At 36.5% G+C, this 16,898-nt stretch overlaps 2 protein-coding genes across 2 annotated transcripts; one reads left to right on the forward strand and one right to left on the reverse strand.

The window, feature by feature from the left end:
• Nucleotides 1-9,484: 9,484 nt before the first annotated feature.
• LOC138901112 (uncharacterized) lies at nucleotides 9,485-10,111 on the reverse strand. Its single transcript, XM_070188847.1, has 2 exons — nucleotides 10,075-10,111; nucleotides 9,485-9,978 (listed from the first exon to the last, which is right to left on the reverse strand). The coding sequence occupies exons 1-2, from the start codon at nucleotides 10,109-10,111 to the stop codon at nucleotides 9,485-9,487; spliced, it is 531 nt and encodes a 176-aa protein (XP_070044948.1).
• A 2,383-nt stretch (nucleotides 10,112-12,494) lies between these two features.
• LOC104102102 (calmodulin-like protein 3) lies at nucleotides 12,495-13,804 on the forward strand. The gene has a single exon (XM_009609724.4). It carries the CDS (start codon nucleotides 12,590-12,592, stop codon nucleotides 13,313-13,315), a length of 726 nt encoding a protein of 241 aa, XP_009608019.1. The 5' UTR covers nucleotides 12,495-12,589; the 3' UTR covers nucleotides 13,316-13,804.
• Nucleotides 13,805-16,898: the final 3,094 nt, after the last annotated feature.

The raw sequence follows: 16,898 nt of genomic DNA on the forward strand, positions 1-16,898 counted from the left end.
GCTCCACCATGGTGACCACCATACGGTGAAGAGTGGCAAGCCTTAGGAATACCTATTTGTTCTTCCTCCGGCATACATCATCGGATCACACCATCGGTACATATTCGAAAAAGATATGGCTCATCCCAATAATAGTCAAGGAAATCCCGTTTGAGCTTCTTCCTTTGGTTTGAAGAGAACTCATTCGATACAATGCTACTCACAAGATAGTTTGCTAAGTCGGCGAACCATGGCATTCCGGTCATTGAAACGGCTAGGAGTTGCTCGTCAGGAAATGAATCATTGATCTCAAGGCCGTCATATGGCCTCCCTTCCTCCTCCAATCGGGACAAGTGGACCACTACTTGATTCTCGCTACCCTTGCGGTCTTGAATCTCTATATCAAACTCTTGCAATAGAAGCACCCATCGCATTAGTCTTGCTTTATAATTTTTCTTGCTCATCAAATATAGGAGCGCCGTATGGTCGGTGTGAACAATCACCTTTGTACCTATCAAGTACGGGCGGAACTTTTCCATAGCAAAAACAATAACAAGGAGCTCTTTTTCGGTCACTGTGTAGTTAACTTGGGAATCATTCATGGTCTTACTAGCATAATAGACTGTATGGAAGATTTTGTTGATACGCTGCCCCAAAACTGCTTCGACCGCCACATCACTAGCGTCACACATGAGCTCAAAAGGCAAGCTCCAATCCGATGCAATGATAATAGGAGTAGTAGTCAACTTGAACTTGAGCAATTCGAATGCCTTCATACAATCCTCATTGAAATGGAACTTGGCATCCTTCTCTAAAAGTTTACACAAGGAGTTCACCACCTTAGAAAAGTCCTTGATGAATCGGCGATAGAACCCCGCATGACCTAGAAAGCTCCTCACTCCCTTCACGGATGTAGGGGGAGGGAGTTTGGAGATCACCTTAATTTTGGCCTTGTCGACCTCAATACCATGCTTTGAAATTTTATGGCCGAGGACTATGCCTTCTTCGACCATGAAGTGACATTTCTCCCAATTCAAAACCAAGTTTGTCTCCTCACATCTTGCCAAGACCTTATCCAAGTTGTTCAAGAAATCATTGGAGGAATTCCCCACCATAGAGAAATCATCCACAAAGACCTCAAGAATATCCTCTACCATGTCGGTGAAGATAGCCATCATACACCGTTGAAAATTCATCGGTGCATTGCATAACCCAAATGACATCTACGAGAATGCGAAAGTACAATAGAGACAAGTGAAAGTAGTATTTTTTTGGTCATCAGGAGCAATGATAATTTGATTGTAACCGGAATATCCATCAAGGAAACAATAAAAAGCTCGTCAGGCCAACCTGTCAAGCATTTGATCAAGAAATGGAAGCGGAAAATGATCTTTCCGAGTGACTTTGTTGAGATTTCGATAGTCCATGCATACTCTCCACCCGGTCACCGCTCTTGTAGGAATCAATTCATTCTTTTCATTGGTGACCACAGTCATGCCCCCTTTCATTGGTGACCACGAGCTGTCGGAAATGGGGTAAACTACCCCGGCATCCAACCACTTTATGATCTCCTTCTTTACCACCTCTTGTATTGCTTCATTTAACCTTTTTTGATGTTTAATAGAGGGTTTGGCATCCTCCTCCAAAATAATCTTGTGCATGCAAAAGGTGAGGCTTATACCCCGAATATCCGCCAGTGTCCATCCTATAGATTTCTTCCTCTTTTGAAGTACCGCCAAAGTAGAATCTACCAGCACGTTAGTCAAGAAAGAGAAAAGAATAACAGGTAAAGTAGAACATGGGCCAAAAAACTTATACCTGAGATGTAAAGGAAATGTCTTTAACTCCAAAGTGGGAGGCTCCTCGATCGAGGGCTTTGTTGGAGGAGTCTTCCGGTTCTCAAGATCTAAGGATAATTTTCGGGGTTCATAAGTATATGACCCCATTCCTTGTAATGTATTTACACATTCCACATAGTCATCCTTCTCATCATCATCATGATTAAGAAATACGGCCTCCAAAGTATCATCAACATTCATCATGGCACTAGCATCATCAACAATCACCTCAGTGACTAAGTCCACAAACGAACAAACTTCATTGCTATTTGGTTGCCTCATAGATTTGCACAAATAGAAAACCACATTTTCATCGCCCACCCGCAAGGTGAGCTCACCGGCTTCCATATTAAAAAGAGCCTTTCCCGTAGCAAGGAAAGGTTTACCCAAGATAATAGGCACCTCATAGTCCATTTCGCAGTCAAGAATCACAAAGTCCGCCGGGAGGATGAACTTATCAACACGAACTAACACATCATCAATAATACCGAATGGTCTCTTCATAGTACGATCTTCCATTTGTAACCTCATAGATATGGGTCTTGGTTGCCCAATTCCCAAAGTTTTGAACAACGAGTAGGGCATTAAGTTGATACTCGCCCCTAGATCACATAGAGCTTTGGCAAAGTTGGCGCTTCCAATAGTGCAAGGGATTGTGAAAGCATCGGGATCTTCCAATTTCGGAGCCATTGAGTGCACAATAGCACTCACTTGATGTGTCATCTTGATAGTCTCACAATTTATTGTTCTTTTCTTTGTCACCAAATCATTCATGAACTTTGCATAACCGGGCATTTGTTGCAACACCTCAACAAATGGCACATTAATGGATAAGTTCTTCATCATGTCAATAAACTTCTTGAATTGGTTATCACTATTTTGCTTGGCGAGACTTTGAGGGTATGAAGGAGGAGTCCTTGGCATTGGTGCCTTGGCCTTTAGCACTATCGGTTCCTGTATGTCAATCACGTGTTCCCTAGACGGGTTCATTTCTTCTTGGATCTCCTCCTCACTCTCATCAATGTCAATTTTCACTTCTTCATTAGCTTGAAACACATTGCTTGGAATCTCATCTTCTTAAACCACTACATCATCATCTATAATTCTTATTTGATTTGAGGTGGTTACATCTCCACCTCTTCCACTCCTTGTTGTTACGGCCATGGCATGTCCCGTGTTATTCCCACCTTTTGGGTTAACCACCATATCACTAGGTAGTTCCCCCTTAGGATGAGTGTTTAAAGCTTGCGAGATTTGCCCCAATTGAACTTCCAAATTGTGGATTGAAGTGTTGTGAGAGGCTAATTAAGCATCGGAGTCGGCATTTTTCTCCATCATTTGTTTGAACATATTTTCAGTCTATCCCATCTCATTGTTGGAAGAACTAGAACCTTGAGACAGATAAGGAGGCGAGTTATTTGGTTGTTGATACATCGGGGTCCTTTGAGAGCCCGACCCCCGATTCCTTTGGTTACCGTTCCAAACCCCTTGGTTGTTGCCTCCCCAATATCCTTGATTGTTGCCACCCCAATCGCCTTGGTTTCCTTGATTGTTCCAATTGCCTTAATTATTGTTAGTGTTCCAATTACCTTGATTGTTTGTACCACCACTCCAATTGCTTTGGTGGTTTTGATTGTTTCAATTTCCTTGATTTCCTTGAGATTGCCATTGTTGATTCGGGCCTTGAGAGTTGTTCCTTTTCCCTTGGTAATTGTTGACGTATTGCACTTCTTCTTCTTGCTCATTATACGAATCACCTTGGTCATACCCACTATTATCTTGCATGAATTATTTCGGACAGCTTTGCCCTTGCTGACCTTTTTGCCGTCTCTTGTTCATCATCATATTCACACCTTCTATCGCATTCACTTGTTTCATCCCTTGAACTTATTGCAGTTGAGCTTTGACCAATTGGTTCATTGTGGTTGTTAACTCTGCGATAGCTTGCCCATGATCATGTAGTTCCTTATGTAGGTGAATGACATTGGGGTCACCTTGCGGAACATTGGCCCTACTTTTCCATGCCGATGAGGTATCTGCCATCTCATCCAAAATTTCACAAGCTTCGGCATAAGGTGTGTTCATAAAGTTCCCGCCGGCGGGTTGATTTACCACACATTGATTTGTTGTGTTGATCCCTCTGTAGAAGGTTTGTTGGATCATGGCCTCAGTCATATCATTATTCGGGCATTCTTTAACCATGGTACGATATCTTTCCCAAATCTCGTGCAATGGCTCATTGGACTCTTGCTTGAACGCTAGAATTTCATCTCGTAGTATAGCCATGTTCCCCGAAGAGAAGAATTTGGCAATGAATTTTTTGGCCAACTCATCCCATGTATGGATGGAATGATTGGGCAATCTCTCTAGCCATTCCAATGCTTTTCCCCGTAAAGAAAAGGGAAATAGCCTCAACCTCAGCGCGTCCTCAAAAACATTGATTTGCTTGATTCCCTAACAAGTATCGGCGAACCCCTTGAGATGCTTGTAAGCATTTTTATTTGGAGCCCCGGTGAAGAATCCCCGTTGCTCAAGTAGTGTAAACATCACGTTGGTGATTTGGAAATTGCCCGCCCTAATGCGGGACGGGACTATAGCACTTGCATAACCCTCGTTCGGCAATACCTAGTGCGCTACCGCTCTTGGTGGAAGTGGAGGAGGGACGAGAACATTATCATGAGGCGGTCGGCCTCGCCTATTTGCTTGAGGTTCGGGAAGAACCTCATCTCATTGATCATCGTCCACTTCCTCCCCTAATGGCAAATTACCAATGGGCTTGTTGTTGAGAGTCATTCTCGTACCTATAAGCAATTCAAAAAAAAATTAGTGACTTGGAAGGAAAAGAAGACAAATCACACAAAAACCTAGATATATAGCTAAATCCGTTTAACTCCCCGGCAACGGCGCCAAAAAATTGATGTCGCCCAAACTCACACCACAAATATAGGTAGTGAGGCGGTGAAGCAATAATAAAACCCAATGCAAGTCGGGGTCGAATCCTCAGGGAGTTAGAATTGGGATTAGGTATATATTTAGTGTAATTGTATGATATGTCTTAGATTACACTTTCACATTCTTGTTTGTTGTTTCTACTTCTACTTTAAACTATTGCTTGCAATTATAAAACTAGAAGACAATATTTTTGGTTTTGGTTGTTTTCCAAATGATAAAAGATCTAGGGTTGTGACTTTCACCTAGGTGGTTACCTAATGGGTTGTAAACTCTAGGACAAGTTTGATTGGTCGGGGTTGTAATATAGCAATCACACGCAATTACCCACTCTATACCTCTCGGTAGTTTGAGTGATTTTGTCCAATTTGGCTTTCTTAAGTCCAAATGGGTATTGCACAAAATAAGTGATAAATGCTCAAGTCGGGTCTTACTATCTCTAGATTCAACCCTTTAAATTGGGGCCATCAATTTCTTGAGTTCACCCCAATTTCTTGTTAGCCAAGTTTTCCTAGACTTAGTCTCTCTTTCTCAAGTAGAGACTAAGTCAATTAGGCATGAATCAATATTTGCAACCATTAATTCTTGAATTCAAGCAAGAACTAGGCTAAATATCACTAACCCAATCACAAACAAGTCCTAGATCAAACACCCATTAAGTACCCACACTAGGGTTGGGCCACAACACTAGCTAGAAATTTAGCTACTCAGAAAAATGAAGAAATACAAGAAGAAATTAAGATACAATGCATAATAATTGATTAGGGAAAGAAAATCTAATGTTTAGAAGCTAATCTAGTACAATATTACTCAAAACAGTAAAGTAAAACGACTTAGGTTCTCTCCCAAAATAAAACTTATCCTAAAAATGACAAAAAGTTCTATTTATACTAAGCTGAAAATATCTGACAAAAATACCCATGCGGAGGTTGTGCGGGTGCACAATTCTGTGTACGGTCCGCACTCTGAGCTTGACTGGTCAATTGGGTCTTCTGCGGTAGCATAAAAGTGGGATGCGGCCGCACTTCATTTGATTGTGCAGACCCCACATTTTTGAGTGCGGCCGCACACTTAAACTTGGACTAGAACATGGCTCTGATTCTTCTCTTCTGCGGACCGCACAATTTTGAGTGCGGCCACACAATTATGGTGCGGTCCGCATATCTTCAGCCTGCCCAAAAACTAACTCTCTGAATCTCCTCTTCTGCGGCTACACAATAATTGTGCAGTCCGCATACTCTGAAGGACATCTGACAGTGATGTTTCATTGTTCTGCAGCCGCACACAGTATTGTGCGGTCCGCACTGTGGGCCTTTTTGCCTTGTTTTGGTCCTTGTCCATTTTTGACTCCTTTATGAGTTGATTTTGACTTCTTTGGCTTGTCTCCCAATATTCCTGCACGAAAGTACATTTTATTAGTTCTCGGGAATACCGTTAAGCATTTTGAGCTAAAACGCAAGTAAAAGAGAGCAAATAAGCGGTCAAAATCCCTACTTATCAACCGTCATTCATAACTTTGTTTGATCTCTTTGAACCTAGCTCTTGGGATCTCCAGTCTGCTAGGTAGAGTTACCGCCATGATGACTTATCCTAGGCCTTAACCCCATTCCCTTCGATGATCTTTCAACTGCCTCTCTAGATAGGCCTTTTGTAAGTGGATCCGACACGTTATCTCTTGACTTTACGTAGTCAATCGTGATAACACCACTAGAGAGTAGTTGTCTAACGGTATTGTGTCTCCGTCGTATGTGATGAGATTTTTCGTTATACATAACGCTCCCTGCCCTGCTTATTATCGTTTGACTATCATAATGCATACATATTGGTGCCAATGGTTTGGGCCAAAATAGAATATCTTCCAAGAAATTCCGGAGCCATTCAACTTCTTCATCGGCCTTGTCTAAAGCTATGAATTCAGATTCCATTGTAGAACGGGCGATGCACGTTTGTTTGGATGATTTCCAAGATACTGCTCCACCCTCAATTGTGAAAACATATCTACTCATGGATTTAACTTCAGATGATCCGGTGATCCAATTTGCATCACTATATCCCTCGATCATAGAAGGATATTTGTTATAATGCAAAGCATAATTTTGGGTATGTTTCAGATACCCAAAACTCGTTTCATTACCATCCAATGTATTTGATTGGGATTACTTGTAAACCGACTCAGTTTGCTAATAGCACATGCTATATCTGGTCGCGTACAATTCATGATATACATCAAACTTCCCAATACTCTTGCATAGTCAAGTTGTGAGTCACTTTCACCTTCATTCTTTTAAAGTGCATAACTCACGTCAATTGAAGTCTTGGCAATCTTGAAATCAAAATACTTGAACTTGTCAAGTACTTTTTCAATGTAGTGAGACTGTGATAATGCTAGACCTTTTGGACTCTTGTGAATTCTGATTCCTAAGATCATATCAGCAACTACTAAGTCTTTCATGCCGAATTTGCTAGCCAACATGCGCTTAATAGCATTTACATCTGCCATATTTTTTCTCATTATTAACATGTCATCAACATATAAACAAACAATAACTTCATGACCAAGAGTGTTTTTAATGCAGACACATTTGTCACACTCGTTGATTTTAAACCCACTTGCCAACATTGTTTGGTCAAATTTGGCATGCCATTGTTTGGGTGCTTGTTTAAGTCCATAAAGCGACTTAACCAGTTTGCACACTTTCTTTTCTTTATCCGGAACCACAAAACCCTCAGGTTGTTCCATGCAAATCTCTTCCTCCAATTCTCCATTTAAGAAAGTTGTTTTAACATCCATTTGATGGATTTCAAGACCATACACGGCCGCCAGTGCCACTAACACCCTAATAAATGTTATCCTCGTTAATGGCGAGTAAGTGTCAAAGTAATCTAGGCCTTCCTTTTGTCTATAACCTTTGACAACAAGTTTTGCTTTATATTTGTCAATAGTGCCATCAGCTTTCATTTTCCGTTTAAAGATCCATTTCGAACCTAAAGGCTTATTTTATGGAGGAAGATCAACCAATTCCCATGTATGGTTATCCAAAATTGATTGAATCTTACTATTGACTTCCTCTTTCCAAAATATTGAATCAGAAGATGACATAACTGCTTTGAAAGTTTGAGGCTCATTTTCAAGCAAGAATGTCACAAAATCTGGTCCAAAGGAAGTAGATTTTCTTTGACTTTTGCTACGCCTTGGATCTTCTTCACTTGGAGTATTTTTCTTTGGTTCTTCCCGTGGTCGTTTAGGTCTTTCACTTAACGACTCGCATTCAGTTTTATATGGATAAATGCTTTAAAAGAATTTAGCATTATTCGATTCAATTACCGTATTAACATGAATTTCGGGATTATCAGATTTATGAACCAAAAACCGAAATGCTTTACTGTTTGTAGCATATCCAATGAAAACACAATCCACAGTTTTTGGTCCAATTTTTACCCTTTTGGGTAAAGGTACTTGTACCTTTGCTAGACACGCCCACACTTTGAAATATTTCAAATTGGGTTTTCTTCCTTTCCATTTTTCATATGGAATAAATTGTGTTTTGTTGTGGGGTACTCTGTTGAGTATTCGGTTAGCTGTAAGGATAGATTTCCCCCACAAACTCTGCGGTAATCCGGAACTTATTAATAAAGAATTCATCATTTTCTTTAATGTCCGATTTTTCCTTTTCGCAATTCCATTGGATTGAGGTGTGTAGGAGGCAGTAGTTTGATGGATAATTTCATATTCCAAACATATTTCTGCAAACGGAGATTCATATTCTCCACCCCTATCACTTCTAATCATTTTGATCTTTTTATTCAATTGATTCTCCACTTTATTCTTATATTGCTTAAATGCTTCATCCTTAATATTAAACAAATAAACATAACAATATCGAGTACAATCGTCAATAAAAGTTATAAAATATTTTTTCCCACCTCGAGATGGTGCCGACTTCATATCACAAATGTCAGTATGAATTAAGTCTAAAGGATTTGAATTCCTTTCAACAGACTTATAAGAATGTTTTACAAACTTAGATTCAACACATATTTGAAATTTTGATTTATTATACTCGAATTTAGGCAATACTTCTAAATTAATTAACTTCTGTAAGATTTTGTAATTGACATGTACTAAACAAATATGCCATAAATTATTTGACTCCAATAAATAAGAAGAAGCTGATATTTTATTAATATTGTCAACAACCATTACATTAAGTTTGAAAAGGCCCTCTGTGAGGTAGCCCTTTCCAACATACATTTCATTCTTGCTTACAACAACTTTGTCTGATACAAATACACATTTAAATCCATTCTTAACAAGTAAAGAAGTTGAAACTAAATTCTTCCTAATAGTAGGAACATGAAGAACGTTATTGAGCATTAACACCTTGCATGAAGTCATCTTCAGGAATATCTTCACATAACCCTCAATATTGGTTATTGTAGTATTTCCTATGGAAAGCTCTTCTTCGGGACCAGTAGTAGAGTAAGTCACAAATGCTTCTTTGACAGCACAAACATGTCGAGTGGCTCCAGAGTCAATCCACTACTCCTTCAGATTCAAATGTGCATTTCTTCTTGTTCAGCTCCTTAGTCTTCTCCACTATGTTGGCCTGTCCCTTTATCTTATCCTTTTTCAAGAGACGACAATCAGAGGCTTTGTGACCAGCTTTTCCATAATTGTAGCAGTTGCCCTTGAATTTTTTCTTGTTCTGCTCCTTAGTCTATCCAGAAGACCTCTTCCCCTTCTTACTTTTTGGAGAAGTTTCTTCAATGATATTAGCTCCCATAATCGTTAAATTTTCACGAGACTTCTTCTTGGTTGTTTTGTTGTCTTCCTCAATCTTGAGACGAATCACAAGATCTTCCAACTTCATTTCTTTACGCTTGTGATTAAGATAGTTATTGAAATCTCTCCATGAAGGAGGAAAATTTTCAATCATTACAGTCACTTGAAATGCTTCATTCACTACCATACATTCAGCAATAAGGTCGTGAAAAATAAGTTGAAACTCTTGAACTTGAGTTCCAATAGTTTTACTATCTATCATTTTATAGTCTAGAAACTTGACAACCACAAATTTTTTCAAGCATGCATCTTCAGTCTTATACTTCTTCTCAAGTGCGTCCCATAATTCTTTAGAAGTTTTCATAGCACCGTAGACATTGTACAAGTCATCCTCCAAAGCACTTAGGATGTAGCCTTTGCAAAGAACGTCTGCATGTTTTCATGCCTCAACAATCATAAACTTCTTATAGTCCGGCATGTCGGCGACAGGCACTGGAGGGTCTTCACTGGTGAACTTCTGCATACCAAGCGTGGTAAGCCAGAAAATACCCTTTGCTGCCATCCTTTGAAGTTGGCTCGAGAAAATTTCCCCGGTTTCTCGGCCGGTGGCACAACAATTCGGCTTGACGAGCCTATTATCGTTGCCGCAATAGCCCCAGAAGGATTTCCATTATCAATTATCATTTCTCACTGTCGACAGCAGAAGAGTTCAATTAATGGCAAAAAATAAAACAGTAAACAATACTGTAATTAATGATAAAAGTACGTTTAATAAATACAGTACATGTAATTAATGATATACTGTTTCACAGAAAACAATAAACTTTTTATGATCTTCAAATCGTTTCTGAATTTTAATACTCCAATGAAGTTTTTATATCTTCAAATCAGAATAGAAAAATTCAGAAGGAGTAGAAAACCACACAGGTTTTAATCTCCAAAAACAGAATATAGATTACAATATAAAAAATAATTTTCTTAAGACTGTTATTCTATATGTATTACTATAATAAATAATGAAACAGTAATCTTTCTGAAACAGAAAACAAAAACAGAAAGTTAGCGACAACAGATCGAAATAATATTTGAAAATGATTTCGGAATAAATCGAGCCCACTGAATGCACAGTGTGGCCTTAAGAAAATTATTCCCCACAAGTACCTGAGGTGCTGGAATATTATCCTCCCATGATAGAATGATTTAACTCACTAGTGTATTAGTACCAAAAACACCGGGAAACAGCGAACGACTCGAAGGCTGTAAACCATACTGGAATTTTAATTGTGCAGATGAAGGAGAAAAAACTCAAAAAATTTTGTAAGGAAAGATTCTGGGATCAAGGCATATTTATAGCCATTTTCTGGCACTGTTTCTGAAAAGGTTTGCAATATTTCAGAAACAGCCATGGCTATTGGAACAGGTGGGAACATTTCCCGTTTGAAATATTCCGGAAAAGATGCGTCGCGGGTCCTGATTATTCCGGGTTGAATTTTTATTAATTAATTAAATAATTGAAAGAAATTTTGTCCAAAAAGATTAATCAATCAATCGTTGACCGAAGTCAAAGTCGAGTCGAGCGAGCAACGACGACGACGGCGCGAGGCTTAATTTCTTTCCAACCCATTTAATACCAAGAGAAGTGCTTTCTCAATATAAGTACATTCACTTTTCTTTCTACCGCCAATGAGAGATACTTGCTCTTTCCAAAGCAAAAGGGAGCTCACTTTCCCTCCACTTTCTTTCCTCCATTTCCCGTTCACCAATCTTTCAATCCCAATATGTTCAACTATCTCTTTAACTTAGCTATGTCAGGATTTTAACCATGCAAGTTTCGGTAATAACATTGTCACTGCTAAGAATGTGTAGAGTTGAGTAGTTTCTTGGTCCTTCACTGGTACTTATAAATTCAAAAATACGAGAAGAGGAACACCATTTGTTGTTCAAACCGCAACAACAATTGCTACTAAAAGATATCAATCTTGGAAGAGATGCAACATTAAGAGTTGTTCGACGCAGTAGTGACTCAATTATTATTTGTTCGTCGAAATAAGAAGTTAAAATTTTGATAGATACGAATCCCGTAAAAACTTATTTCGAGGAACGGGTCAGACTAAGTCATTTTTCAAGAACAATAACTAAAGAATCTTATACTACCACTTGCATGTGATGGAACCTGTATGTTGATGTTCAGGATTTTGATAACCATACAAGTAATATACAAGTAATTTGGAGGAGATCTCTCAAAAAATATTTAGTGCACATTTCGATTTCAACGAAATAATAGGGGTATGCAAATCTGTATTTGAATTGTTAAGGGAAGAAAAGGAACTACTATATTTAAACGGAGAGTGTAGTAGAAAATTTATGGTGTAGTCAATACTAGCATCCTAATTTGAAGAAGGATACTCTCTTCATTTTAAATTAGATGACACATTTCGCTTATCAAATATTAAATTGTGTTAAAATATATATTTTTATCATATTGACATGAGAAAACTTGTAATTTAAAATATTTTTCATATAACTTTTGAATATTTAAATTTTAGTTTTAAAATATTGAATTGAACTAATCCAATTTAATTTTAAAAATAAATCAAATTAACTCTCGATAAGCTTGAACTATGTCATCTAAATTGAAAAAGACTGAGTAAAGAGCATAATCAAATTGTTTACTTTTAGGTTTTAGTGTAACGTACAAATAAGTTTTGACTAATCCCATTAGTTATAATTCTGAACCCCCCTCCCCCCCTCCCTTTACCACCACTCAACCTAACCCTACTTCACCTAGAACATGGAAACCACGCGTATAGAGAAAAAAATTTAATTTACAGTTATTACAGTTTCACGCGTTTGTGTGGGATCAAGATTTAAAATAAAAAATAAAAGTTAAAGCAAAAGCATCAAACAAACGCGTATACTTCCCTTTCAATACTTTCTTATTTCATTTCAAGAAAACTATATTCCAATACTTAACTTTGAAACTCTTTTTCATCTTTCATTTTCTGTTTCATTGAATCCCAAGAAGAAGAAGAGCAAAAAAATGTTGACACTAAGCATTCTTTTCTTAGCACTTCTCTTCATTCTTGGTTTAATTACCACCCTTTTCAATTTCCCTACAAAAAAATTCCAATCTTGGATCTATTCTCTTTCAATTAAAGCTCAAACTCCAACTCCATCTCCTCTTGTCAAGAACTCAACTTTAAGTTCACCACCTATGGCTGAACAAAAAATCATGAGAAGGAGTACTTCAAACAGCCATAACAAGGTTGAGTTAAGGAGTATATTTGCAACTTTTGACAAGAACAATGATGGCTATATAACAAAGCAAGAGCTAAAGCAATCACTCAAGAATATTGGTATTTATATGGAGGATATAGATATAGTTGAAATGGTTGAAAAAGTTGATTCAAATAAAGATGGTTTAATTGATCTTGATGAGTTTTATGAGCTTTGTCATTCATTCTTGGGAATAGAAGGAATAATTGGGAGTCAAGAAAATAGTGGAGAAATGAATCAAGAAGAGGAGGCAAATAGAGAGAGGGATCTTAAAGATGCATTTGATGTATTTGATTATGATAAAGATGGATTAATATCAGAGGAAGAGTTGAGTAAAGTACTTTCATCTTTGGGATTGAATCAAGGGAAGAAATTGGAAGATTGTAAGGAAATGATAAGGAAAATTGATGTAGATGGTGATGGTATGGTAAATTTTGATGAATTCAAGAAGATGATGAAAGTTGGTGGAAGGCTTATTCCAATTTCTTGAAAAGCCATGCAAATTACTACAAATCTTTATTGTTCCATTTTTATTAGCATACTATTACAGTCACGAGCAGAATCTTAGCTTGAGCCTGTTTCAAGAAAACCAATTGAAAGAAAGCCTTATGTTACAAGATGAATCTTTACTAGTACTAGTTTTTATGATTTAGATTTGTACAGATAGGAACAAGAATTTGCATGAATGATTGTATAGTTTAGTTTAGTTTACTTTCTTAGTTTCTATGAGAAATTGGATCTGAGGTCTAGTTAAGTCAACTAAGATTTTTTTTTTTTTTTTTTTTCTCTTTTTAATTAGTTGGATTAGAGAAAATTAAAGCACATGAAGAGGTAGGGGAAGGAGCAAGAATGACAACCTTTGGCTCTGTATTCAAAGTATTTGATCTTAATTTGTTGTTTCAGAGCAGACAAGCTCTTGGTTGTACTGACACTATATGTTTGTTTATTACATTGACTTGTTTTCTTATGTTCTTGTTAATTGGTGGAGTACAAGTTTCAGGTAAGATCTTTATTAGAAAACTCATATTCTAGATCTTGATACCTGCAACTTTCATATGCAAGAGCCAATAATTTGGTATGGCTCCTAATTTTGTTGTAAATTTTTGGCAATATCTTGATGTCAAATAGGTTGAACAAAATGACTTCTAGAAGAAAATTTATCTCTACTAGAGCTAACGGGTCAATTAAGGAAGAATCGGCCAATCAACTCTAAACTGAGCTTCTAGCCTTATGGTTAAGAAAAATGCAAAAACTCTACTTTTTTAGCTTCAATTTTGAGATGATTTTAGCTATCGGTGACCACCAATGTTTTAATTCCAAATGTTGAAAAGTGAGGAGTGATTGCCTTTATTCCTTGGTGTAGGGGCGGATCCGGGGCATTAGTCACACATTGTTCTCATGAATCCAGTAACTTTTGTCTATATCATATATTTATATTTAAAATCATTAAAAGTATAAGAATACTATAGCTTGGAATTCAATTCGTTAATCCAGTTATTATTGTATATTAACTTGAGATTTCTTTAGGAACCCATAACCTTAAAATTCTGGATCCCTGTTATAATGTATCATACATCACCTGAGACTTTAAAATAGACTTTGAAACAGTCCCTTGGTATACCAATGAGGTAATTGGGTGACATAGCATATTAAGAGTAGTCCACGCCTAAACCAAGTCTAGTCACAAGTTCATGATTTGCAACCGAAAAACATTGACATTATCTGATTGTGATATTTCAAAGTCTTTATAAAAATGTCTTTACAAGTCATCTGAATTTACAATGGAAATGAAATGTACTTGCCGTGTCATAAAGGGGCAAAAGCTTCTTCAATCTTCTGGAGAAACCAAGTACTTTGACTAATGATTTTTGTGCAGTTCTATATTCTTATACACTGTCCGCTTAAATTAAGAGGTTATTAGCAAAGATAAGATGATGATCGGTAATTGCTTTTAGTATATGTGTTAATAACCTAGAAAAGACAATTTGTTAAACGACAATCTAGAGGCTGTTCCAAAATTTAAAGTTGATATGTTCAACATTTATGGGTCTTTGCACTAAACTCAATGTTCTTGTAAAATCAAGGGTTCAAATCTAACATTTTGTCAATAACGTCTCGGATACTTGTTACTATTTTCACTGACCAATAATCAACTTGGTCACAAGGTAAAGAACAATCCAACACTATTTTAAAAGGCGTGGGCGTAAGCCCTATAGGTATTTAATTTTTAATATTTTATAAAATAATATAATGACAGTTAATATTTATAAATAGGTAAAATTGCATAAAAATTGAAGAAAACTATATATATGTGTGCTCCATCCCCACAAAAAACTAATCAAACAATCTATTATACGTTACTGACAAGCACAAGTAATTTGAATCTAAAAGAATAAAGTTTTCTATATGGAGGAACAAAAAGGATGATTAACCTGCAATTTGAACTTTGGATTTGCTGCTATAAAAAAAAATGTAGTTCTCTTTGTATTTGTAAAAAAAATTAAATATTCGTTGCTTTTAGGAGATATTAGTTGACTAGCGGACAAGATAAAAAATTGAAAAAACCATGAATTAGAGCTTAAATCAATAAAAAAGGTCTTTACTTTTAAATACTTTTGAGTTCCTTTTTAAACCTTTTGAGTAATTATCCAACTCACTTTTAAAAATTTGGGTATTACATGAAGGACTAATTCAACAAATTTTATTTTAATTTGAAAAAGTCTCTAGGACTTACTCCTTACTAAAAAAATGCGCCCCGAACGCCCGGGCGTACGCCCCGAATTGCGGAGTGTACGCCTCTTGAGACTTTCGCCCCACACCATCGCCCCGGGGCGTTTTTGGTACACCTCGCCCTGGGGCTCGCCCCAAAAACGCCTTTTAAAACAGAGACGCCAAGATACAACGAGAACCACACCTGTAACTCAAGTCAATTTGCGAGGTTTTTTAAATCCGCCGATAAGACACACGAAATACATGCAGGATCATTATTAGGACCATCATACTTGCCAACCATCTGATCAGATTAATCGACCAAAATATAATAGAAGCATTGTCGGTGTTCAAAAATTTATTTTAAACTTCGTAATAGGGGTGTATATGGATAGGGTTGGTTCGGATTTTCTAATTACCAAACCAAACCAATTGTATCAAGTTATTAAATCTAAATACCAAACCAAACCAATAAAAGTCGGGTTTTTTTCGGTTTTCTTTTTCTTTCATAAAGTTTTCATAGTACAAAACGTAAAATTTTGTGCTCCAAATATTTCTTTAATCCTAATAAGACAGAACTATATAAGGTGTTTTTCAATAAAATAACATAAATATGAGTTGAGTCATGTCATTGTACTAAAATATTCAACAATAAAGATAAAATCGCATAAAATAAATATTATGAATAAGCCATAATGAAAACAAACATAATTTAAAATTATGACTAATAAATACTATTATTTACATGACTAACCACTAAAAGAAAAATAAGTTATACATTTTATTTAAACCATGAAAAACTAAAAAAATAGATACTGACACTATTTTCATTCATAGTACAATTGAATTGAATGTCTTTTATTAGCATTAGTATTGATTTGATTTAGTTTAGAATTTATTTGAGTTATTAACATTTATGGACTATAAAACTTATTGGAACATCCAAAAATTATAAGCCCAAACTTGAAAAAATACGTTAAAAGATAAAACTATGAAAAAGCTTAAGAATATTTATAAACTACACTAACATAAATATTTTTATGTATTAAATATATTTAAAACTTCTATACATATAATATCGGATTAGTTTAATTTCAATTTAACTTTTTTTAGTTAAAACTAAACCAAACCAAATATGGTCAGATTTTTTTTTCCAACACCAAACTATAGTCGGGTTTATTTGTACACCCCTACTTCGTAATATTGAGCTCACACATATTTTACCTATTAAAAGTTTTGAGTTCGAACAAACCCGTTGCCAAGAGCCACATCCCCCACCACTACAATGATAATGTAAAAAATCATTGCAGCTAGTTGTATTTGAAGCCTTTTTGCCCGGAGTTTCAGCTTTCAACCACTAATTT

The sequence above is a fragment of the Nicotiana tomentosiformis genome, chromosome 11 (genome assembly GCF_000390325.3).
Source record: "Nicotiana tomentosiformis chromosome 11, ASM39032v3, whole genome shotgun sequence".
NCBI classification, from domain to species: Eukaryota; Viridiplantae; Streptophyta; class Magnoliopsida; order Solanales; family Solanaceae; genus Nicotiana; species Nicotiana tomentosiformis.

Bases quoted from the DNA above. Each gene is read 5' to 3' on its own strand.
- LOC138901112 (XM_070188847.1), bottom strand. From the start codon at position 10,111: ATGGCAGCAAAGGGTATTTTCTGGCTTACCACGCTTG. The intron at 9,979-10,074 runs GTATGCAGAAGT...GAAAACATGCAG, and splicing joins TTTCTGGCTTACCACGCTTG to ACGTTCTTTGCAAAGGCTAC.
- LOC104102102 (XM_009609724.4), top strand. From the start codon at position 12,590: ATGTTGACACTAAGCATTCTTTTCTTAGCACTTCTCTTCATTCTTGGT.